This window comes from Eurytemora carolleeae, unplaced genomic scaffold, assembly GCF_000591075.1.
Source record: "Eurytemora carolleeae unplaced genomic scaffold, Eaff_2.0 scaffold206, whole genome shotgun sequence".
In the NCBI taxonomy this organism is placed as follows: domain Eukaryota; kingdom Metazoa; phylum Arthropoda; class Copepoda; order Calanoida; family Temoridae; genus Eurytemora; species Eurytemora carolleeae.
Window position 1 is genome coordinate 145,049 of NW_019396213.1, and position 24,776 is coordinate 169,824.

Below are 24,776 nucleotides of genomic sequence, written 5' to 3' on the forward strand. Positions count from 1 at the left end.
TACTTTTTACTTCAAAAATTAAAAAAAGAATATTTCTCTTTAATGTTAGAAGGAGCAAACAAATTGAAATTTCAAAAATTTATATGTTTAAAAAATGATTTTGATAAAGAAATGTATAAAAAATAAAGATTTCAATATAATTATGATAAAGAAATAATTGATTCTACCATTCATTTAATCACAAATTTCTTTTGAAAAATATGTTTCTAAACAAGAAGCTAATTCAAAGGTATGTTTGGGTCTAAAATTTTTTGAGAAAAATTAGATATTAGCCAAGCCCATTGCAATTGTAATTCAGTTAAGAATTGAAACAAAAACTTTTGATTTTTAAATTTGCAAAATGTTCTATCAAAAATAAGAAATTGATACAAATTGTTATCGATCACACAAAGTTAACCAGCACTCTAGTAAGGATCACTCATCAGTAAAGACCATACATCAGTAAAGCTCACTTACTAGGTGTTTTTTTTAAACTCATTTTTACTCCCTATCAACATGTGGGTCTTAAAATACAGACATCTTTAAATGTGTTGAGAAATTGAAAAGATTACGCTTTATTATGATAAATAAGGATGCTTTCGTTACATTTATTATTTAAAAATTGAAGAATTTAAACATGTTCTATGCACAAATTATTTTGTATATCGCTCACAAATAGCGAAAAGGACAGAATTACATGCTACATCATTCCAGAGTCCACTGGTTGCCAACGTTTTTCCAGTATTCATTCTTACACAGTCCTGTCCATTAGGAGCATTATAAGCCCAGTTAGTAAAGGTTGGAACATTAGCATCAGGATTTGCTGCAAGTGAGGAGACCATTGGATCATCCCAGAAAAATGCATTTTTCAGATAATCTGAAGTATCTGCTTGAAGTCCAATGTAGAAGTTGAAGTTGGACGTAGGATACATCATGTTGATATACTTTGCTACACAATAGTTCTCCTTCCTGGTTTCAAAGGTTGCTAGCTGATATCCATGGGTGGAGTCTCCGAAGGTATTGGATAAACAATGAATATGCTGATAAAAGTAATCTCTAGGAGTAGTGATGTCTATATAGTATTGATGACCCTCCATACCTTCATCAGTGCCTGCTACTAAGTTTTTATGGCAACACTCATAAGGAACATTGAACCCATTAGCACAGATGTCAACCCAAGTAGCTTTCTCCTGGCCATAGAGAGATCCTTAAAAATACAGGTTATTCATTTTTAGATAGAAAACAAAAACAAAAAAGGAATAAAATATATTTGAGCATTGATGAAGACACTATTAACAAATTGTTACAAAATTAAAGGACGGGAGATTCATTTCAAGTGACCCTCCATACAAAGATGGCAATGCCCATGAATGTTTAAAATTTGGAAATCTGATTATTTTGATTTTTCTACCAAAGTGTCTTAAGCATTTCTTTTGCAGATTTTTGAAATACATAATTAAGCCATTCAAATCCATTCTGATTGTGAAATATACAAAATGTAATCCTACCTATCAAGAAAAAGAAGAGTGGAAGAATCAAAGAAGTCATGATGTTTTCAATGAGCTAACAAAACTGAAATTAAATGGATTCTGTTCTGATATTTATACTGGAAAACCGATTCTCCTTCTTATCACCTCATTTTATAAAATAAAAAAACTGATTGTTACAAAACTCAAAGATTCTTGGAAATTATAATTGAAGATAAAACACCACCAGGGTTATAGAGGACAAATCATCTCATTTTAGTTGTTTACATTCTTCTTTTTGTAAATGTTTTCGACATGTTTGTCTGCAGCGGAGGGGACTCATTTTTTGGTAAAAAGTATGATAAAGGAAGAAAAAATTTGCCTTTTAATGTCAAATTTGTCATTTCCCCAGGGGGGGGGGGATAGTTTGATAAAAATTTATAAACTAGCAATTTTCAGTGGGACCTTTTTCAGATTCTTCTCCACGCTTTTTTTGTGTCAATTCTAACATTTTTTTATTTTTTGGCTATCTAGTTTATTTCTATGGCACTTCCCTGTCCCATGCATTTTTGATGTATCAAGATTTAGATTTTGTATATATTTGTTAAATTTTTACAAATTACAATAGTCACGACTTCAATACTATTCTCTTTTTTTACATTTTTTTCATAATTATCACACAAACTCTAATTTATGTTATTACAGTTGAAGATTTTAGTTCTATACAACATGTTAGCTTAAACCATAAACCAAGTTCCGAAATATTAGAACATGTTAGAGCGATAAATAAAAACGCTTGAACCATGAAGAATGTTAAAACATAAAAGCATAAAGATGGCTAAATTTTAGGAATAGACCTAACAACCCTAACAAGCTTTTTTTTCAAAGTGTTCTAAAATAAATGAAGTAATGAATAAAATACCTAGCCTTGTAGTAAAGAATAATGTAACGTTGTTTTACAAATAATTCAAACTATAAAGTATCAGAATGAAGAATAAATATAAATCTATTTTAGTAATGGATTATTCCAAAATTTAGATGTAAACTTTATACATTAAAAAAAAACTTTAAGCTTCTCAAAAAATTATTTATGATGATTTGCCACAAACTCAAATTTTCTAATCCATATATATTCTACAACCTTGGGTTGCAAAGATTTAGTCATTTGAAAATTAGAGTTTATGGCAAACACTAAATTCTTTTTCAAAAGAAGGGTTAATGGGACTCTTTCTCAAGTTTTTAGCCCTAAAACTGAACCAAAAAGATCACAAAGAAACATAAATTTTGGACAAAAATTTCCCTTTTTTTATTTCATCATTGAAACAATCAAAATTCTGTCTTGAGTTGCAGGTTCTAATCAATAATAAATGCATTGTGCATTGTGCAATGACCATGTAAGGATTTAAAATAGTTGTGACTCTTCACTTTAAATGATTAATACAAAATATAACATTTTGTCAAATTCCACTTCTTGCTATTTAAAAAAATGTTTTAAGCGATGGTTTGAATTAGGGCCACAACAAGACATTATTACTGATAAATGTCTTCAGACTGAATTTAAAGAATTTGAGCCAGCTTTAGACCCGGCTGAACTGTCTACCGCCGGTTCATATTTGAGCCATCGATTTAAATTAACTTCCTTAATCTTTAGCTTTGAATCGGTGATTAAAGATTTATACTGGCAGTAGATAGTTCAGCGACCCAGCTTAAATTCTTCAAATTCGATACAATTCATTTTATCGAAGCAACCCAAAGATATTTTGTAAATTTTGTTATTTTTTCATATATTCACTTCATTAATGTTATGAATGATATACGAATGATATAAATGAAGCTGGAGTGATACACATTGGATGCTGTCACAGATTTTAATTAACTAGCAAGTGCCATGAAAATGTACATGCATTCACTCAAATTGGCATGCTCTCTTCTGGTCGAGATCAAACCATCAAGAGAGTTTGGCTATAAGGTTAAGTGTCATGCCGTCATAGGGATTTCTTCCAACTTTTTTTGGTATGTCTGCAAATACCACGGGTTTATAGACTATTTTTCTATGGTTTTGAATCTCCTGTACTTGATTTCAGCGTTGGATCATTGTACTGTAAACATGTACTAAGGTACTTGATTTAAGTCCTGAATCTTGTACATTTGTACACTGTATACACTGTAGACTGGTCTAGTTTTCTAAGAAGTCCTTTTTAGCTTGTTCTATACTCTGTCTATCTTCAGCAACTTTCCTGAAAAAAAAACAATCAAATAATAAACCTAGCTTAACCATTTAATCAATTACTAAACAACTTTACTTTAACTAGTTAATCAATTCATCAGTCAATTAATGTCCAATACTTTAACCAATTAATCAATCGCTTAAATAATAACCAATACTTTAACCAATTAATCAATCAAATAATGACCAATACTTTAATCAATTAATCAATCAAATAATGACCAATACTTTAATCAATTAATCAATCAAATAATGACCAATACTTTAATCAATTAATCAATTCATCAGTCAAATAATGACCAATACTTTAATCAATTAATCAGTCAAATAATGACCAATACTTTAATCAATTCATCAGTCAAATAATGACCAATACTTTAATCAATTAATCGATCGCTTAAATAATAACCAATACTTTAACCAATTAATCAATTAATCAATCAAATAATGACCAATACTTCATTCAATTAATCAATTCATCAGTCAATTAATGTCCAATACTTTAATCAATTAATCAATCGATATAATTATAACCAATACTTTAACCAATTAATCGATCAATCAAATCAAAAACTTTATTTTAATCAATTTATCAATCGTTTAAATAAGAAACAATACGTTAACCAATTAATTAATCAATCAAATAATCAGCTTTACTTAAATCGAAAAAAAACTTTACAATAATAAATTAATCCATCAATCAAAAAACCAACTAATCAACTTTACATAAGTCATTACATTATCAACTAATCAAACAATTAAATTATTAATTTTACTTTAATTGATAAATCAATCAATCAAATAATCTTTACTTTTGTTTTGTTAATTTCGTCCAAACTTTAATCCCTAAATTTGGTCGTGAGAGGGTTTAAGAGAATTTCTTTTATTATATCTACCTAGGTCCAATAAATCAAGAGCGATAATAAAATGTGTTCACTGATTTACAATTTATCTGTTGCCTGAAGATTGTTACTACCAAATAAAAAAAAGTTCTGAATAATAAAACTTGAGAAGTTGGGCTTGGGCCATCCAAATTAAATCAGCCGATAACTAAACTTTGGTTTTGTAAAACAACAAGAAATGCAGATCAATCATGTGTAGAACGAGACATTTCGCAAATACTTAGTCTTCGTAATTTATCAGGCTGTTTTAACAAAATGTGTAACCACAAAAAACACACACACAAAAAAGTCTAAAATTCAATGCAGGGTACCGTGCTTCATGCTTTATTACGTGCAAGTAACTCTTTAATTTTTCTATTTAAAAAAAGTGTGTTAACTAGACAAAAAAGAAAAAAATAAGTCTTTTGCTAGAAAAGTGTCAGTCACATCTGATATTCTGAATTCATATTCTCAGTTTCATCAAAACAGAACACAATTAATCAAATTAACTTATGCATGGAATTAACTTTTTATGACCGTTATCAATATTATTCTTCACATCATTCTGAAATGGAAAAATAGAAAGAAAAATTTTAAAAACATTTTATTTCCGGTTTATTTCAAGTAGTACGGATTATAAAAGGCAAAAACAGGACCCACAAAAGATTAAGCCCATTTTCGTGTTTATTTTTGATATGTTGCAAGAATTAAAGGATAAATTCTCTGCAGGGTATGAAATGCTTATATCAGGTTGGTGTGAATCCTTTCCCCTTTTATAAACCAAAAATCTTTAATACAAAGTTCTATGGGAAAATATACCTGAGAAGAGAATCCATTGATTTTGACTGCGCAATATTTAGAGGTGAATCCTGGGTTTTAGACTGGGAACCAATACAGGAGTACAGGGTTACATAACCAGACATCTGACGTACTCTGATGCAACACGTTATTTTTTTTTGTAATTTAAAAGATTATCATGCTCTTAGCCTTGACATCAACAATTACACGCAATTTCTTGTCATCAAAGAAAAAGAAGTAACACTTTTTTGCCCATCCCTAATTTATCATTATTTATTATCAGATAGAAACAGGGTTAAGGTTATTTACTTTCTTCATATTTTCCATTTTTTTAAACCTCTTCAATCAAAATCTACACAAACGTTAAGACCCCAAAAAGGAAACTCGGGAGTTTCGTTCAACAATACTCTTTTAAATTTCGGACTCAGAGGAAAAATATGATATGTACATTGCGTACACAATCATTGGTTTTATTAATTCTCACATTCCCTTTCTTAACCATTGTCAAACAATCTTAGGTCAAAGAATCTGAGTTTCTGCAACAAACTCAAATTTTCTTATTATTATATGTTTGCAATCTGAGTTTGTGGAAACCTTTGATATTTCAAGCTTAGATTATTTGATCGAACAGAATTCAAAATTTGAAATATCAAAGCCAAGATATTACAGATAAACCAAAAAATATGAAAAAATTTAAAAATGTGAAAATAGAAAGAAAAAAATTTAAATTCCTAAATCTTGCAACCCTATCCAGGACAGATACACGACCCAGGTCAGAATCCACCTAAAATATTATTATTTATAATATTTATCTTTATGTAATATCATTGTCAATTTACAAATAAATAATGCAAGATTTTACCCCGCTTTTCAAAGATAATATTCGTTGATTTTTTCAAATTTTTCTAAATCAAGAATTAACATTTTTTAAGGCAACATCAATTTCAGCTGGCCATAAACCTTCCTTAAAGAGGTCGTATAAGTTGCTACAAATGTGGACTCGATGGTATCGAGAGCCAGATTCTAGGTTTTAGCACGATAGGAAAATAAACGTAGCTTTTAACTAGAAAATCTTATCTCTGTTCTTTGTAAGTTTTCAAAAATAAAATTTGTTTACTTCTCTGAAATTAGCGAAGTCAAAGATTATAGCAACATTACGTACAGAAACCGTTAGGTATAGCAACAAGGCGTTTTTTGCGTGAGAATATTTTTATATTTTAGAAAATAAAACTTTCTGTAAAACAGTGTAACTTATCATAATTCCATTCTAAGACATTACACTTTATATTTCCCTGAGACACATTTTTCAATTCTAAGGCATTTCATGTTCATTTNGATGTATACTGACAAGTTGACAACATAAATCATGTATAAATTCTTAATGTGGTTACATAAAACTCCGTGTTACTAGTTTACCATTGTTTTGAAGTCCTTTTTCACAATCAAAAATACAAATATTCTATGCTTTAAAAAATATTTACCAAAGATATTAACCAGAACGATTTATCAAAATGATTTTATCAATCGTTTTGAACAATTGTTTAGATTGAGTAAAAATTGTTTTTATGAAAATGATATCTATAGTTTTATTTTTACAAAAAAACTGGTTTCAATTAAGCAACGGCTTAAATATTGAAACATTGAATACAATTGTAAGTGAAACCAACTATATTTGAGCCGCGGCTTAAATTTAAGCCGCCGCTCAAATTCTTTAAATTCGGCCTCTGTTTCTATAATGTTTGACTCCAAAATTAGCCTCTAATAGATTAAACTGTATACAAAGGTTACTGGTAAAGCTTTATTCTAGTGTCGTTTTTTTATAGGGCAATTTTTGCTGTAAAACTTTTTAGCTAAGTGCAGTTTTTAGTGACTTTTTTTATTAAAAATGTCCGTATAGCCTGTTCTAGCTTCAGGGCTTAGGCCCCTACTCTTGAGCTACAATGCTAGGCCTCTCTGGAAGCCTCAAATGTCTAACCTAACTAATGTGAATTTATTTAAGATGTATGACAAAAATTACGTTTCTAAATAAAATTAAAAAATCATAGGGGCAACGGCCCAATGTTACATTGTTCTAATTTCTAAAATAAATGATTTCATGCGATTATTTTACACTCAGCGCAGTTTGAAAGGATCATGTTGATCAGAGAACCCTTACAGAGTTTCTAATAATCTTTTTCTTAAAGAGTTTCAAATATTCAAAAAGATTAACACCTTGAAAATTCATAGGATAGGTAAACATTATTCTTGAAACATATTTGGGGGGGCTGATGGCTGTTAAAAGAAAAAAATTCTGATTATTTTAATTGCTTTAAATAGTTAGATTTTCGACTATCTTGTCTATGACTAACTATGCAGACTAGTATCCGAACTACTTTGGATTTTCCTTTACATCTTAAATTGGCGTCCATCACAAATTTGATACCGTGCATTTTATAGTAATAAAACCCTCTTTAATATATATTTTGCTTTTATCAGCTATATGTTTTCAGACATTATAAATGAATTGGTGAATATAAAGAATCAAGTTTCAATGAGAATATTCTGATCCTGACCTTCCAAAATCCCCCCAGGGGTTATGTAAGGTTTTAAAAAAGCTAAAATATAAAAAAGTTATTCTTATAATCAGAATCTGCATGATTTCCTAATTATGTTTTGGAAATTTTCTTATCATTATCAAAAACATTTGTTATTCTTATAATCAGAATCTGCATGATTTCTTAATTATGTTTTGGAAATTTTCTTATCATTATCAAAAACATTTGTTGTCAAAAATTGAAGAAAAATTCCAATAAAATTCTAGATGAAGTATTCTCTTCATTAAATGATCTAATTAATGAAGATTGAAAAGTATACTGTGAACTTTAACAATATTTATCAACAGTCCTATTTCCAAGAATCCTATATGTTCCAAGCAAACATTCTGTTGAACTTGCGTTTAATGATAAGCATGGAATACAATTTCCAGTATAAATATCTGCATGGAGTCCCTTTCACTTCAGTCTGGTGGTTTACCAATTAACAACAACATGACTTCTCTAATCATTCCTTTCTTCTTTCTTTTAATAGGTAAGATTAATTATCCCTACAATCTACTTTATTTCAAGATTCATAAAAAATATGCCCTGCAGTACTTCAAATAAGTTAAATTGTCTAAAATGACTTTGCAAAAGACACAAGTTTACTTTAGCTCAAAGCTTCAAACTTTAAAAAAACCTCAGAACTAAAATTGTTTTTCAATTTGATCTGTAGTGTTGCCCTGCAGAGTTCTTATGATTCATGATACATACATTTCAGAACTATTTATTCAACTGCATATTTGTATAGGATTTCTTCATGGCCAGGAGAAGGCTGCTTGGGTTGACATCTGTGCTAATGGGTTCAATGTTCCTAATGAGTGTTGCCATAAAAACTTAGACGCAAAAACTGATGAAGGTATGGAGGGTCATGAATACTATATAGACATCACTACTCCTAGAGATTACTTTGATCAGCATATTCATTGTTTATCCTATACCTTCTCAGACCCCACCCATGGATATCAGCTAGCAACCTTTGAAACCAGGAAGGAGAACTATTGTGTAGCAAAGTATATCAACATGATGTATCCTAGTTCCAACCTCAACTTCTATATTGGACTTCAAGCAGATACTTCAGATTATCTAAAAAATGCATTTTTCTGGGATGATCCAATGACAGGTCATGTTGGTGCATTAGTTCCGGCAGATCCTGATGCTAATGTTCCAACCTTTACTAACTGGGCTAATAATGCTCCTAATAGACTGGATTGTGTAAGAATGAGTACTGGACCATCAACTGCAACTAATGGACTCTGGAATGATGTAGCATGCAATACTAGGTTTTTCTCCATTTGTGAGCGCTATGTAAAGAAGTAAATGTGTAAAGGTTCCATAACCAATATGTATATTTGCTTAAATGATTCAATGTCACACCCTAATTTTGGTATTTGTTCTTGTAAACTAATATGGGCATTGTACTTAAATGTCATGTTTCAATTTTCAATTTCAATAAATCTGATAAAAGCATCCTTAGTTATATTAATGAGGTGTAAAATCTCAAAACAAGCTCAAGATGTCTGTATTTGAAGACCCAAACCTTTAAAGGGAATAAGATTGAAAAAAAAACATTAAAGGGAGTGTTCGCGAAAAATGAAAGGAGGTATAGGCTTAATGTGATAAAAAAGCGCCTTCAATCTCTACTAATCTTACTTCTATCTGTTGCGTCTATAAGGAGAAACTTGTTAAAAACGACTCATACCGAAGAATGTAGTGTCCATACAAATTCAGAAAGATGCAACATGCGACTTAGACCGTAAACAAATCTATTTAATTTCAAACAAATCATTCAGATATTACAACCTATAGTCATCGATTATCTTTCGCAACATTTGTAAATAGTTGATTTTTCATAATATGTTTTAATTGTTATGATCTGAGAGTTACTTATAAAAACACACCTTCCTGTTCCGAGGATTTTTGGTAATGAAGACGACATTTTCATATTTTCCAGGAATGTTCGAAAACAAGTTGTAAGCTAAATATTATTATAAAAAATCACGCGCCAAATTAAAAATATTTACCCCCCCTACAGAATCCTTATGTCCGCCCCTGGCGCTAAGTTATTCGGTATGAGACGTCTTTAACAATTTTCTCCTTATAGACGCAACAGATAGAAGTAAGATTAGTAGCGATCGCATTAAGCCTATACCCCCTTTCATTTTTCGCGAACACTCCCTTTAAGAAGAGAAGAATTAAGATAACTATAAAGGAATTGAGCTTTGTCACAAACTCTGATTTTCTTATCCCTATATCTTTTCATTTTAATGTCAGAGACCTAAGATATTTTAATCTATGAATTATTTTAGATCAAATAATAATTGTTTGAAATATCAAAGGTTAACACCATCAGGTTGCAAAGATATAGCGATTTTGCAAATCAGAATTTGTGGCTAAAACTCAGTTCCTTTGTAATGAATTTTGATTTTTTTTACAATTCACTATCAGTTCAGACGTAATTGGAATTATTATATTGGAATGCAGATTTTTGAGAATTGAAGGAATTATATTTATTTATGCAACTGCCCGAACATAGAGGGATTAAAGGCTTGAATTTTAACCGAAAAAACTAAATTAAGTAAGAATCCCGGCAAAAATATAATTTTCCAAATTATGCATAAGGCAGTTGCTTCTATAATTTTTTTTATTTTTAAACTGAAAAATCTCGAAGAAAACTCTAAAATCTGCAAAATTTTGTAAAAAATCCAAAATTTGTCAGTGTTAGTTTAATTGGCAAGGAAGATGTTGGATTCTTCAATTATCTTCTTGGATTCTGAGGCGTTGATACAGATCAAGGAAGGAGCCGAAAAAAATTTGAAATCTTCTTGGACATTATTATTAATAATGTCCCAGGACAATTATGAGAAATAATATCCCAGAAGATTAGTTTTGTTAATCTTCAATAATTTACAATGGTTTGCATTTCTCATCAACATCAACATATTGAACAAAACTTAAACCATGGAAATCCTTTGTCTCCATTCAAAAGCAGTGAAGCAGCTTCTTTAAAGTCTTTTAAGTTAAGTAATTGTCCTTTTTTGGTTTGGAATTCAAGTGATCAGAATCAAAACTCTAATTTTGAATAAAAGATGCTTTAGTGCATTAAAAATGGTTAAAAATTAATTATACAATTTTCTAATTCAAAACTTAGGTAGGATGTTTTCTGTTAAAATGTCTCATTTCGTTTTATGAAAAACACCCAGTTTTATAATTCCTATAGCTTGCAACCAGATTATGTAGTTCTTTGATATTTCAAACTTTGAATTATGCTTTATCAACTACGAGGCAACCTTTGGCACTCTAGTATGCCGAGTCCATTAGAGCCTGATCCAATCAGGGTTCAGCCATGTGTTTAGTGTCCATTCTGAACCAATAGAAATTGCATTGCGGTAACATTCATCTTTCTATGTAGATCATTATCCAATAAGAGATAAATCCTTATTTATATAATTCCTTGCTATGTAGATACAATTTCTACTTCGTTTCTCAAACATAAATTTTTGAGAAGCTTAAATTTTTCCAGGAGCCTTTCTCTAGATAGCCCAATTAATACAGCATTTCTGTAATTTTGTTAAAATCAATCTTACGATTTGTACGTAGTGTTGTGATAAGAACAGGCAGTGGTTTGAGGTGTATTTCATAAAACTTTTAACTGTAAATTTCAATTCAGAAATTGCTAAAAATGTTTGAAAGCATTTAAATTTGTTTTTGCTTTCTTTGCTTCAGAAATTAATACCACTTTCCACTGATTACAAATGAATAACTTCTCTGAACCCTTCCTTCCAATTTGTTTAGTAAAACTTGGGCTTTCTGACAAATGTGTAAATCAGATCAACTCTAATATATTTATTAATGTTATGCCGATGACTTATTTTTAATGCTATCTAGAAATATTTATTTTTAAATCTTTTCAATTTTTAACAAGAAATGCATTTTCCAAATTAAATAATATGTATCAGGAAATCTTAATGTTATATACAAAGAACAGTTCATTAATATTTTATTTTAAACATCTGAAAAAGACGATACAATGATATTTGTTGTTTACAACTGAATCTGTGATCTAAACTAAGGGATAACGCTCACAAATGGAGTAAAGTTGAGAATTACAATCAACATGAGTCCAAAGTGCACTTGTAGGGCTTCCCATTCCTGTTGTCATTTTAACACAGTCCTGTCCATTAGGAGCATTAATGGCCCAGTTGGTAAAAGTTGGAACATTAGCAGCGTAATCTTCTGAGTAGCCAAATTGCCCTCTCATAGGTAATTGCCATAAAAACCCATTCTTCATGTTGTCCGAGGTTTGGCCTTGAAGGCCTATGTAGAATTCATAGTTGGTAGAGGGGTTCATCTTGTTCTGTCTTGCACTAATGTATTTAACAAGACAATAATTTTCCTTTGATGTTTCAAAAGTTACCAGCTGATATCCATGGGTTGGGTCTTCTAAGGAGTTGGTCAGACAGCTTATGTATTGGTCGAAGTAGTCTCTCGGAGTCTCTAGGTCAATGAGATACTGATGACCTTCCATACCACCATCAGCAGTTGCTGTATTTTTATGACAACACTCGTCCACAGTATTGAACCCTTCAGCCATAGAGAATAGAATATATAGAGAGGAATTAAAAGAATCTCTCGGTATGAATTTTTTCAGTACCTTTCAGCCTGAAGGGGAGTTCAAAGTGTACAAATCATGTAAATGTTCACAAATTATATGCAGTAGAGTACATTAATACAGTATGTTCCCTAGACTATCCATTTCAATTTCGAATTTTTTAAACTGTTAAATAAACTTTATAATGAATTAGGTGAATAAAAACATCATTTGATTTATAGTTATAACGGAAAATCATCGTTTGTAAAGTGGAAGGCATAGAGTCTATGTGAAATGATCATTGGTCAATTATGAAACCAGTCTATTTCATAGTTTGGTTTTCTTTTAACAATAATTTTAGATTTTCTATAAAATGATATTCCAGGGCCCAAGAGGTTATATAGCATAAATATGTGAAGTACACCTGCAGTATGGAAACAGTACAACAAAATGGCCGTTTTACACTTTTTTACAGTAAATTCCTCTCTATATATTCTATTCTCTATGCCTTCAGCACAGATATCAACCCAGTTGGCATTTTCTCCAGAAATAGAACCTAGTTTTGGGGAAGATTAGAAATGTACAGGCCTGAATTTAATCCAAACTGAGTTTTTATTTAATATATATATGCAAATGCACTAAACCTTTTTTGCATTTGAAACATGAAAAAAGATTCCAACCAAGAACATTTTAAGAATTTTACTCTTTTTATAAACCCAAATTTGAAATATGAAAACTGGTTTTTATTTTCTTTAAATCCCAAGATTTAGAAAAGTTCTAACCAATGCTAATTATGTAGAGGATGAAAGAAAGAGACATGAAAATCATGTTTACAGGAATCTTTAATCCAGACTGATAATGAACAAACTAAACTCTCTATTTATAAAAAGGGATTTCCAAGAAGTTATAATCTCAGGTAAACATAAACTCAATTTTTTAAGCCCCAGAAATTCTAGGAACCATGTGAGTAGAGATAACATTATTATTCGTAAAAATATTTCACCTGAATTGCATTTTTTAACCCTATCCCCGCTGGGGTACTTGAAAACCAGGATACGCTGGGGGGGGGGGTCAATTTGACCCCCCCCTCTAAATCCCATGTTTTATGTCAAAATATGACAAATGATACATCATTAGAAAGCTCTTGTGCTCTACTTTTAGAATCTGCAAAAAATTTTGCAAATTTGCGAAAATTGAATTTTTTATCGCAAAATCCAGTTTTATAGTAAAAATGTTTGCAAAAAATTTGTCCAAAAAATGACAAATTATACATTTTTGAAAAGCCCTTGACCATGCCATTTCAAATATGCAAAAATTTTTGCAAAATTTTAAATAACCTGATTTTTAATCAAGAAAAACTAAAAATGTGCAAATTTCCTTTGACAAGTTGTTTGCAAAAAATTTGCAATTTTTTTTTCGCAAAACTTGTGCAATCCGTTTCCTTATGTCATAGGCTTTCCAAAAAGCTAAATTTTATCAAAATCTGACAAGTGAAAGTGGGTCAAAACAAAGATTTAGTTTGCTACAGGCAAAAGCAGTCATTCAGGCAGTGTGCCTGAGGACTCAGGCAGTTAGTATTAAAGCCCGGTTTTAGGCCTAAAGGGAGGGCTTTGGGTATGTAAGAAAAGTCAGAAAATTTCAACAGCCAATACTTTTTGAGTTATGCAAAAAAAACTACAGGGGGGAGTCAAATTGACCCCCCCCAGCGGGAATAGGGTTAAGTAAATCTTTAGATCTGCTCAAAAGAGGATTTTTTAATAATTTAAAAATAAAAAAATTGAAATAAATCCCTTTAACACTTGAATATTTTTATGATAGCGTTTATTCTAATAAAATGAAAAACATATGAATATAAAAAGAAAAAAGTGCGGGTGTTTTTATTAGACTTTTATATCTTGATTTAGCACACACAGGGCAATATTTCTTTTCCGGATTTTCTTGCCCTGGACCAGACAGCAGGGCTCCTAGCGGACAGTCAAAAAGGGCACATTTTGTTTGAAACATTGCAGTTTTAGCGTTTCTAGAAATTAACTTTAAATCGATACAACACCTCTTGGAATGGAAACTATTGTCTTTTTTGATCCATTTTCTAAATAAAAGTTGTATATGTTTCAAAATTCTGATATGTTATGAGGGTTGAAATAAAATTTGATTTTATTCTTCTTTATAGAAAATGCCACATGATATTCTTATTCCTTAAAGTTAGATTTAGGTCGTCTTTAATTTTCATACTGCATCTTTAATTACTTTCATAATTTGTCATTTCCATGAAATGCGTATTTATATATGTTGGTTTTGGGTATGGAATCTACCCTTAAAAGGCATGCCGACCTCCTCAGGCTACTCAGGCGGAAGAAAAAATCAACATTTTTTTCAGGCTAGCTAGGCAGTGGTGTAACACCTTGAAAAAATGCTCCAAAAGACTAATCCTGACAAACAATCATTTTTTATTTCTTGTCTGCCATATTAAAAGACATTAATTAAGGCATTTGTTCACAATAAACTGCAGACTTTGTTTGGGTCACCGTCACACAAAATGTAGAAATCCTGATAAGCAAAATCATGGAAAGTAAATATATGCACAATGTATGTATACTAATATTATCAATATCTTTATTGTTTTCTTTATTACTTTTCTTACACTTATTCTTCTTATTGTTAACATAAAAGGGACTGTAAATGTAATTTCAAGTGACCCTCTATAAAATATGGCAATGTCCAATTTACAATGGTACACTTAAAAGATTTGTCTGATAAAGTATGTTTATGTTTCTTTAAACTGTTTATTTTCATTTGTGGTTTCTCTGGGAAAATTACTTCTTGCTTATAAGAAACAATGGAGAGATTATCAGAATTAAACACTTTTTGAATCAGAAAAAGATGATATCTTCCACATTTTTGATCAGATTAGGGTTCTAAGGGTAATGTTGTAAATCTGGCATTGCCATGTTAGAATGAAGGGTTACTTTACGCTTAATTTAAATCCTAACCTGAAGGTATAAAAGAACAAGATAATGAAAGACTGCCGTATGATCAGGAATATGACTCTCCAGAAACTCAATCTTGTTCACCTCGACATAAATATATTAAAAGGAATTATCACCTCAACATAAATATATTAAAAGGAATTATCACCTCAACATAAATATATTAAAAGGAATTATCACCTCAACATAAATATATTAAAGAAAATTATCACCTCAACATTAATATATTAAAGGAAATTATCACCTCAACATTAATATATTAAAGGAAATTATCACCTCAACATTAATATATTAAAGGAAATTATCACCTTAACATAAATTATTAAAGGGAATTATCACCTCAACTTAAATATATTAAAGGAACTGTTCACCTTAAAATAATTATATTAAAGGAACTGTTTAACATAACATAAATATATTAAAGGTTAACTGTTCACCTCAACATAATTATATTAAAGGAACTGTTCACCTAAACATATATATGTTAATTGGAATTGTTCACCTTAACATAAATATGTTAAAAATACTGTACACCTTAACATAAATATGTTAAAGGAACTGTTCACCTTAACATATATATGTTAATGGGAATTGATCACCTTAACATAAATATATTAAAGAGATTGTTCACCTTAACATGAATATATTAAAGGGACTGTTCACCTTAACATGAATATATTAAAAAGACTGTTCACCTTAACATAAATATGTTAATGGAACTGTTCACCTTAACATAAATATATAAAAGGGACTGTACACCTTAACATAATTATATTAAAGGAACTGTTCACCTAAACATAAATATATCAAAAGAACTGTTCACCTAAACATAAATATGTTTAACTGTTCACCTTAACACAAATATATTAAAGGAACTGTTCACCAAAACATAAATATGTTAAAGGAACTGTTCACCTTAACACAAATATATAAAAGGAACTGTTCACCAAAACATAAATATATTAAAGGAACTGTTCACCTAAACATAAATATGTTAAAGGAACTGTTCACCTAAACATAAATATATTAGAGGAACTGTTCACCTAAACATAAATATATTAGAGGAACTGTTCACCTTAACATGAATATGTTAAAGGAACTGTTCACCTTAACATAAATATATAAAAGGGACTGTACACCTTAACATAATTATATTAAAGGAACTGTTCACCTAAACATAAATATATCAAAAGAACTGTTCACCTAAACATAAATATGTTAAAGGAACTGTTCACCTAAACATAAATATATTAGAGGAACTGTTCACCTAAACATAAATATGTTAAAGGAACTGTTCACCTTAACATAAAAATATCAAAGGGACTGTTCACTTTAACACAAACATGTTAAAGGAACTGTTCACCTAAACATAAATATATTAGAGGAACTGTTCACCTAAACATAAATATGTTAAAGGAACTGTTCACCTTAACATAAAAATATCAAAGGGACTGTTCACTTTAACACAAACATGTTAAAGGAACTGTTCACCTTGACACAAATACATTAAAGGAACTTTCCACCTAAACATGAATATATGAAAGGAACTGTCCACCTTAACATATACTAAATTAAAGTTAAACATTTGAAAACTAATGATAACAAGTGACAACTAGTGAAAACCAGTGACAACTAGTGACATCTATAGTGACAACTAGTGACAACAAGTGGCAACAAGTAACAACAAGTGACAACTAGTGACAACTAGTGACAACTAGCGACAACTAGTGACATCTAGTGAAAACTAGTGACAATTAGTGACAACCAGTGACAACCAGTGACATCTTAAAAAAGAGATTTTTTGTCCCCAGGACATGATCGGGTTGTTACGATCAAATCTCGGAATTTTTTCTATTGCGAAAGTTTGGTGTTTTCTGGGTTTTTATATTGATCTACCAGGGGTTGTAATCTGGCAGCACATTCATCCATCCACGCTTCATTTATTCTGAGAAGAGGGTTGACAAGATTCCAGCTGCCTAAGATTCTTCTTAGGCCTGAGAATATAGAGTGCAGGAATCCTTCTGATATACTGGAATGAGGCCCGGGTGCCGTACTGATAGGAAACGTCACACTCATTGCTCCCTAACATCTGTAAGCCCGGATTGGATACCCCCAGGTACCTATAGCTGGCAACCATAGACTCTCCCTGCTTGTCCACCATTCCTCTCTTCATCGTCATTCACTTGGATCAATCCCTCTTGAAGCTTCTTTCTTGTTGAGCAGAAAGCACGCACCCTTTCGCTGCGAGAGTTGTTGACAGCCGCCCCTCTGTCCTCCTACATCCGTCAGGTGGTCATAACTGCTAAACCAGATGTCGGCTTCAGATGTTTTTGAAACCACAGGTTTGTGTGGAGTACGGGAATCGAACCCGTGAACACCAGCCTGGACACCAATCCAGTTACTGGCTGTGGACAAGTGTGCTTAACTTCAGTGATCTAACGAGAACTGGTGTCACACACTCTCCACCCCACCCCACCAGTGACATCTATAGTGACAACTAGTGACAACAAGTGGCAACAAGTGACAACAAGTAACAACAAGTGACAACTAGTGAACGCTAGTGAACACTGGTGACAACTAGTGAACACTAGTGACAACTAGTGACAACTAGCGACAACTAGTGACAACTAGCGACAACTAGTGACAACTAGTGACAACTAGTGATAACTAGTGACAACTAGTGACAACTAGTGACAACTAGTGACAACTAGTGACAACCAGTGACAACTAGTGACAACTAGTGACAACTAGTGACAACTAGTGACAACTAGTACAACTAGTGACAACTAGTGACAACCAGTGACAACTAGTGACAACTAGTGACAACTAGTGACAACTAGTAACTGCTAGTCAAGACAACTAGGGACAACTAGTCACAACAACTAGTGACAACTAGTGACAACTAGTGACAACTAGTAACAGCTAGTCAAGCCAACTAGGGACAACTAGTCACAACAACTAGTGACAACTAGTGACGACATCTAATGACGACAACTAGTGACAACTAGTGACGACAACTAGTGACAACTAGTGACGACAACTAGCGACAATTAGTGACTGTGACATCACTGAATAAATTAGACAATCACAGAACATTGTGTAAAGGAAAACAATTTGATTGTCAGAATACAAAAACAAATATTTAGCTTTTCTCCAATTCCCACCAATACAATTCTTCTAAACATTTACAAAATATATAAAACCTTTGCAAAGAAATGTTCAAGGAATTATTTTTTTACGAATCATGATTTAAAATAACCAATCCCTGTTTTACTATTATGTAATTGTGCAGAGTAAACATAGTGCAGGTTTAGCATTAGACAGGGAAATGAGTTTTATTCATTTTCCTGTTCAATAAATCCAGATTACAAGATAGAGACATTCTTTATAAGGACATATCTTGAGCATGCTTTCAGAGCTTGGGATCAATAATAAAGAAAGTTGTAGAAAAATTGATAAATAGAAGTATATGTACCTGCATCTGTCTGTACCTGTACCTGTACCTGTACCTGTACCTGTACCTGTACCTGTACCTGTACCTGTACCTGTACCTGTACCTGTACGGTATCTAACCGAGCTAGGCCAGTGTATAGGTTTCCTGATCAAAGAAAATAAATGAATTGTACCTCGCAATCCCATGGACTAACCGGGGTGAGATGCGTTTGGTTCATTCAATTGAATTAAATCGTATTTTGGTCTATAATTCAACAATTTTTAAACTTACGGAGTTGGAATTCAATACTTTTCATTTAAAACTCATCCATCGCCAAAATAGTTTAAATGAGAAAATGCAAAAAATTATGTTGTTATGTTAATTGTGATATTTGAATCGAAGCCACCTTGCTTACTGTGAAAAGGACCAATTAACCGTTAAATCTGCGTGCCATGTAATTGTGGGCGGCTTACAAATTCGATTCCCCCCTTATTTTTTTAAGGGGGAATTTTGTTACTTTTACTTTAAAAACATGACTAGATGGGGATTGAACGGGGAAAATGTGTTTTATAAAAAATCTCCATTTTGAGTGACAAAGTGGCGACAACCAGGTAAAAGGAATTGAGTCTTTGTCACAAACTATGATTTTCTAATCTCTATATCTTTGTAATCCAATGCCTTATACCTTAGATATTTCAATTTTGTTAGATAAAATCTAAGTTTGAAATATCAAAGGTTTACACCATCAGGTGGAAAAAATATAGGTATTAGAAAATCAGAGTTTGTTACAAAGACTCAATTTCTTTGTTTAAGGCTAAGGGGTCTGGAGGTTCTTAATGTTCTATATCCTTCCATTTTAATAGATTCTAATTCTTTAAATAATTATATTTGTCGAAAACTCAAATTTTTAATCTCTATCTCTTTGCAATCTGATTGTGTAAACCTTAGATATTTCAACTTAGACTTTTTCATCTAACAGAATTCATGATTTGAGTTTGTGGCAAAACCCGATTTTCTTTATGAATATTATAATTTATATTAAATCTTTTATTTTGTTTCCTATTCCAGTCCAATCCCTCCAGCTTCTAGCTTCCTCACTCCTCTCTTCGTCTGCTTCTGGAGTAGCTACACAGTTGTCATCTGTTGTCCTGAACATATGTAATTTTAAATTCATATTATTCTAAAAAATGTCAAATTTTCATGAAACAAAATTTGTTGGAGCACCGGAACCAAATTCAGCTTACTAGCTCAATGCAATGTTGATGAATAATGATTTTCATCTAACAAAATTTGACGAATTATGCTATTAAGTTGAGTTTGGCTCCGGTGCTCATACAAATTTTGATATTTCTTTACAGTGTAATTTTTTCCTTAAAGTTAGTTTACATAAGAATTTGTCTAAATTTGAATTTTTTAATTTACCTTTCCAACCTGATTGTGAAACCTTGTAAACAAATTTGGTTTTTATTCGCTGTGAAATATCAAAGGTCTAAGACTTCAGGTTACAAAGATATAAGAATTTGATATATTTAAAGGTTTAGGCAAGTAATCAGTGTGCAATTATAGACTTACCAATGAACAAAGCTAAAGAGATGTTTATAATGTAAAAAATACAATTTTTACTTTTATCACTAATGGAAAAAAAATTAATCATTTTAAAATGTGAAACCTGTTTTTTCACNTTTATAAAATAAATACTAATTTAATTGAAAATTATTGAAAAAGTGGTCATGTACAAAAGTAAAATCTGCAGTGAAGTCTTCCCCACCTCCACACTCGAAGGTTGGAGTTCAGCGACTGCCAAAAATACGTTTATACATAAATGAATTCATATATTTATTTAACAAAGAAGAATAATATATACTTATTATATATTTATATATATATTTACGCGAACCTTTCAAACGTTCAAACAAATTTAATATTCATTGCTCAAATTTAGAAAGTTTCATTTTTATCATTTGAATATATATATTGAGTTTACACATATTACATAAATATGATATATTTCGTATTTTTTCTTTTTATCCACTGATAAAGGAATCTTTATATTTTTCAGACTTTTAACCAGTGACGCCTTGATTCACTTATTTCATGTTAATATTTGTAAAAAGTAATAATAAATATTTTTAATATATTTTCGTCGCTGTTTTTAAACTTTTCAAAAACATCCCTAGCATCCAAACCATTAAAGTTAGTGGTCTAATATTTTTTTTAAATAGCTGGCCTTGAAAAGTTGAACTAGGGACTCCCCTATTTCAACTAGGTCAAAACATAGGTGGGGGTGGGGTGGGGGAAGGACCTCCCCCCATCATGGGGATTAGGGTTAAATTTGAAGACAATATTCACTAAAAAAAGAAATATATAGAACGGTACAACTGTCAACTATAAAAAAAACCGTCTCACATTTTCTTGAACACTCCCTTTAAAGTTAGAACCTTGTTCTAATATCCTGGTTGAATACACAATTAATTAAACAACTAGGGGAAACTAGGTAATGCATGCCAAACCAAACTATAAAGGTTTAATTTCTTTTATAAACTTTAATGTTGGAAAACTTATTTATAATTCTAATTTGTATGCAAACCTGAAATATAATTTCACCATTAATTTAACTTAAATGCATTGCACATTTTTTTATTCTTCTTAAATATTAAAAATCTTGTTTTCATGCAATCAGAGCTCTTTTCAGAAATCCCACTCTTTGTGTCGAATTCTTGACATTTTTAGAGGGTTATTCACAAAATATTTGACAATAAAGATGGTCATGAACATTTTATGAACATCATTTTATGAACATTTCAAACCTGGTTTGTAAATTACGTTTTATTTCATATTTAATTTTTGTAATACAGAATGGTAATTAACGTTGTTGCAGTGAAAAATACACGACATTGAATCCAAGAAAATCGGTTGTCTGAACATTTAACGAATTAAATTAAAACTATTTTTAAAAAAAATTTTGTGTGTTTTATTTAAACAAAATAGCAAATATTGGAAAGAGGCAATAGCGGAGTTTGACCAATTTACAGAACTCAAAATATTCAAAATTGTGCAAGATATGGCCATAAATTGTTTTCGCGAAAAAAATTAATAAAAATCAATCACCCTCCAAAATAATCTCCCACCCCGTTCCACAAATACCCAAACTGGAAAGCTTTAAAAAAAATTTATTTTCACTTATGTTAGTGATTTTTATCACATTTGTATCATTAAATCCCCAATTTAAAGGGACTGTATGCATAATTTCAAGTGACCCTCCCCATGCAAAGATGACATATGCTCGATTTAAAACTGTAGCTTTAAAAGCGTGGTCGGAATAAATATGAATTAGATATCCATGCTTTGTTTCTTTAAACTGTTTCTTTTCATTTTCAGTTTCTCTGCGAAAGTGATTGGCAAGATTGTTGTCTATTCTCAACCAATAGTTTGGCGGTAACATCTATCTTTTTATCTATCTCATTATCCAATCAGAGTTATGAATCATTCAATCGGCGCTATCAGTAAATGGAAATATTTACTTCTACTGAAACTATGGTGCTAATGGATATGTACCTGAACCCTAAAAGTACAACTAGCTGTTCCCCGTCTGTGTACAGTTCCTGACTGGGTACAAGGGTTTCAACAATACAATACGATCCTTGTACAAGCTTTCGGCTAGACTCACCCTGAACAGTACAGTACATGTTAGAAAATTGTTAAATGTCCAAAGGTAATAATAAATATTTTTGGCTTTGTTCTGGTTACCACTGAGTTATGATTTGTAATATTATTTGGTTCCAAATATACAAATATTTCAACTTATTCAATAAGAGCCACTCCCAATTTAAGTTCGGTTCAAACAAATAAACTGATCATAAATTGGGACAAAAAGAAAAATAATTGTATTTTCTTTTCAAATGTTTTTGTCCCCGTCATTCTTTTCTAATAACACCTTGACAAAATTCTGTCCAGATCCAGCAGTGATTTATTTCATTGAAATAAACTCGTAAAATCAAGAAAATTAAAAACAAGTTCAAGATAAAAATTTAACCATGTATTTTTTTAAAGCTCAAACTGACACTTGTCGGGGCTAGGTGGCTGCTAGATATATTTTCTAAAGCTCAAACTGACACTTGTCGGGGCTAGGTGGCTGCTAGATATATTTTCTAAAGCTCAAACTGACACTTGTCGGGGCTAGCTAGCTGCTAGATATATTTTCTAAAGTTTATTCTCAGTACGGTTCCCTTAAAAGCTTTGTCTGATCAAGTATGAATTAGATCTTCGTGGTTTTTTTTTATTTTAAAAGCTGTATATTTGCATTCGTGGTTTTTCTGCAAGAGTGCTTTAGAAATAATGAAGAAATTATCAGAATTAAATAGTTTTAAAGCCAGGAAAACGACGGTATCTTCCACATTTTTGATCAGATTCAGAGGAACAGGGCATAATCCTCTTCAAATGTCTCAAGTTCATTGGACTAGTTCAAGTCATAACTTGAGTCTAAAAGTCGTTTTTCTATTCCAGAGTTTTATAGTTATCACTGTAGTAAACGACATGTTGTATCTGCTTGGCAAGATTTAGAGGATTTGTCTATTTTATTCTCGAATAAATTTAGTATTTCTATATTTGATGTTGGAAACTCGTAAACCTAACTTTTTCTGGGAAATACAGGAAATATCAAATATTAAATGTAATTACAGTTTCTTCTTTCAATTGGGAAAAATGTAAAAACCACAGATTTGAAGTTTTCGTTTTTGAGATTAAATGTGGGATGAAAACCGGTTGTTTTGAAACATGCACGTGCACGAATGTTATTAAACTTTTAACTATTTCTATAATAACCCCCTCTTATAAACTGATATCACTGATACATACTGCAAAAAGTTGGGCAGACGCTGAACTGCAACCTTCCAATGTGCGAGGTGGGGAAGAATTCACTGCCGCGCTTAATTAAAAGCATGATTAAGGGGGGATGACATTTGTAGATCGGGATTGAATCCTAGCCGCAGCGCTCGGCCCTGAAAGTGTCATAACTTAACCTAATCCGTGGTCGCAGCGTTCGGCCCCCTAGCCTGTCCTAGCCGCAGCGCCCGGGCCAGAAAGTGTCTAAACCTAACCTAACCCTAAATAAATACTAATTTAATTGAAAATTATTGAAAAAGTGGTCATGTACAAAAGTAAAATCTGCAGTGAAGTCTTCCCCACCTCCACACTCGAAGGTTGGAGTTCAGCGACTGCCAAAAAGTTGTATGGCCATGGATAATTAACTGTACAGTGTACAGTGTACATTGTAGTAAGACAGAAGTTCATATATGGTGTCGTCATAGAGAATAGAATATATAGAGAGGAATTAAAAGAATCTCTCGGTATGAATTTTTTCAGTCCCTTTCAGCCTGAAAGGGAGTTCAAAGTGTACAAATCATGTAAATGTTCACAAATCATATGCAGTAGAGTACATTAATACAGTATGTTCCCTAGACTATTCATTTCAATTTCGAATTTTTTAAACGGTTAAATAAACTTTATAATGAATTAGTTGAATAAAAACATCATTTGATTTATAGTTATAACGGAAAATCATCGTTTGTAAAGTGGAAGGCATAGAGTCTATGTGAAATGATCATTNTATATATGTTTTGTGTATTGATATTGTCATCTGAATATATATGTTTTGTGTATTGATATTGTCATCTGAATATATATGTTTTGTGTATTTATATTGTCATCTAAATATATATATATTATAGAGGTCGTGAGGACGGACTCTAATAAAGCACAGTATACGAGTATTATTTACTTAGAACAGAACAGGGATACCGAGATCATTGTTTACTAGTTGCACGAGATCAGAATAAGTTCAAT

At 31.3% G+C, this 24,776-nt stretch overlaps 4 protein-coding genes across 4 annotated transcripts; 1 reads left to right on the plus strand and 3 right to left on the minus strand.

The window, feature by feature from the left end:
* Nucleotides 1–538: 538 nt before the first annotated feature.
* On the minus strand, nucleotides 539–1,591 carry LOC111698315 (uncharacterized). The gene is made up of 2 exons (XM_023468626.1): nucleotides 1,488–1,591; nucleotides 539–1,186 (listed from the first exon to the last, which is right to left on the minus strand). Exons 1-2 carry the CDS (start codon nucleotides 1,525–1,527, stop codon nucleotides 633–635), a joined length of 594 nt encoding a protein of 197 aa, XP_023324394.1. The 5' UTR covers nucleotides 1,528–1,591; the 3' UTR covers nucleotides 539–632.
* Nucleotides 1,592–2,580: 989 nt separating this feature from the next.
* On the minus strand, nucleotides 2,581–22,621 carry LOC111698314 (uncharacterized). The gene is made up of 7 exons (XM_023468625.1): nucleotides 22,491–22,621; nucleotides 19,995–20,083; nucleotides 19,060–19,100; nucleotides 15,506–15,586; nucleotides 6,083–6,135; nucleotides 5,373–5,486; nucleotides 2,581–3,682 (listed from the first exon to the last, which is right to left on the minus strand). The coding sequence occupies exons 1-7, from the start codon at nucleotides 22,619–22,621 to the stop codon at nucleotides 3,622–3,624; spliced, it is 570 nt and encodes a 189-aa protein (XP_023324393.1). The 3' UTR covers nucleotides 2,581–3,621.
* Nucleotides 8,315–9,396, plus strand: LOC111698316 (uncharacterized). The gene is made up of 2 exons (XM_023468627.1): nucleotides 8,315–8,417; nucleotides 8,676–9,396. Exons 1-2 carry the CDS (start codon nucleotides 8,330–8,332, stop codon nucleotides 9,242–9,244), a joined length of 657 nt encoding a protein of 218 aa, XP_023324395.1. The 5' UTR covers nucleotides 8,315–8,329; the 3' UTR covers nucleotides 9,245–9,396.
* On the minus strand, nucleotides 11,912–13,377 carry LOC111698317 (uncharacterized). The gene is made up of 3 exons (XM_023468628.1): nucleotides 13,298–13,377; nucleotides 13,024–13,071; nucleotides 11,912–12,508 (listed from the first exon to the last, which is right to left on the minus strand). Exons 1-3 carry the CDS (start codon nucleotides 13,341–13,343, stop codon nucleotides 11,988–11,990), a joined length of 615 nt encoding a protein of 204 aa, XP_023324396.1. The 5' UTR covers nucleotides 13,344–13,377; the 3' UTR covers nucleotides 11,912–11,987.
* Nucleotides 22,622–24,776: the final 2,155 nt, after the last annotated feature.

Coding starts and splice junctions, on each gene's coding strand:
- LOC111698316 (XM_023468627.1), top strand. CDS start 8,330: ATGGAGTCCCTTTCACTTCAGTCTGGTGGTTTACCAATTAACAACAAC. Junction 8,418..8,675: donor TTTCTTCTTTCTTTTAATAG/GTAAGATTAATT, acceptor ATATTTGTATAG/GATTTCTTCATGGCCAGGAG.
- LOC111698315 (XM_023468626.1), bottom strand. CDS start 1,527: ATGACTTCTTTGATTCTTCCACTCTTCTTTTTCTTGATAG. Junction 1,187..1,487: donor ACTCTTCTTTTTCTTGATAG/GTAGGATTACAT, acceptor TGTATTTTTAAG/GATCTCTCTATGGCCAGGAG.
- LOC111698317 (XM_023468628.1), bottom strand. CDS start 13,343: ATGATTTTCATGTCTCTTTCTTTCATCCTCTACATAATTAGCATTG. Junction 13,072..13,297: donor CCTCTACATAATTAGCATTG/GTTAGAACTTTT, acceptor CCCCAAAACTAG/GTTCTATTTCTGGAGAAAAT. Junction 12,509..13,023: donor GGTTGATATCTGTGCTGAAG/GCATAGAGAATA, acceptor CTATGGCTGAAG/GGTTCAATACTGTGGACGAG.
- LOC111698314 (XM_023468625.1), bottom strand. CDS start 22,621: ATGTACTGTACTGTTCAGGGTGAGTCTAGCCGAAAGCTTGTACAAGGA. Junction 20,084..22,490: donor GTTGTACTTTTAGGGTTCAG/GTACATATCCAT, acceptor ACATATGTTCAG/GACAACAGATGACAACTGTG. Junction 6,136..15,505: donor TTGTTCTTTTATACCTTCAG/GTTAGGATTTAA, acceptor ATAATATTTTAG/GTGGATTCTGACCTGGGTCG.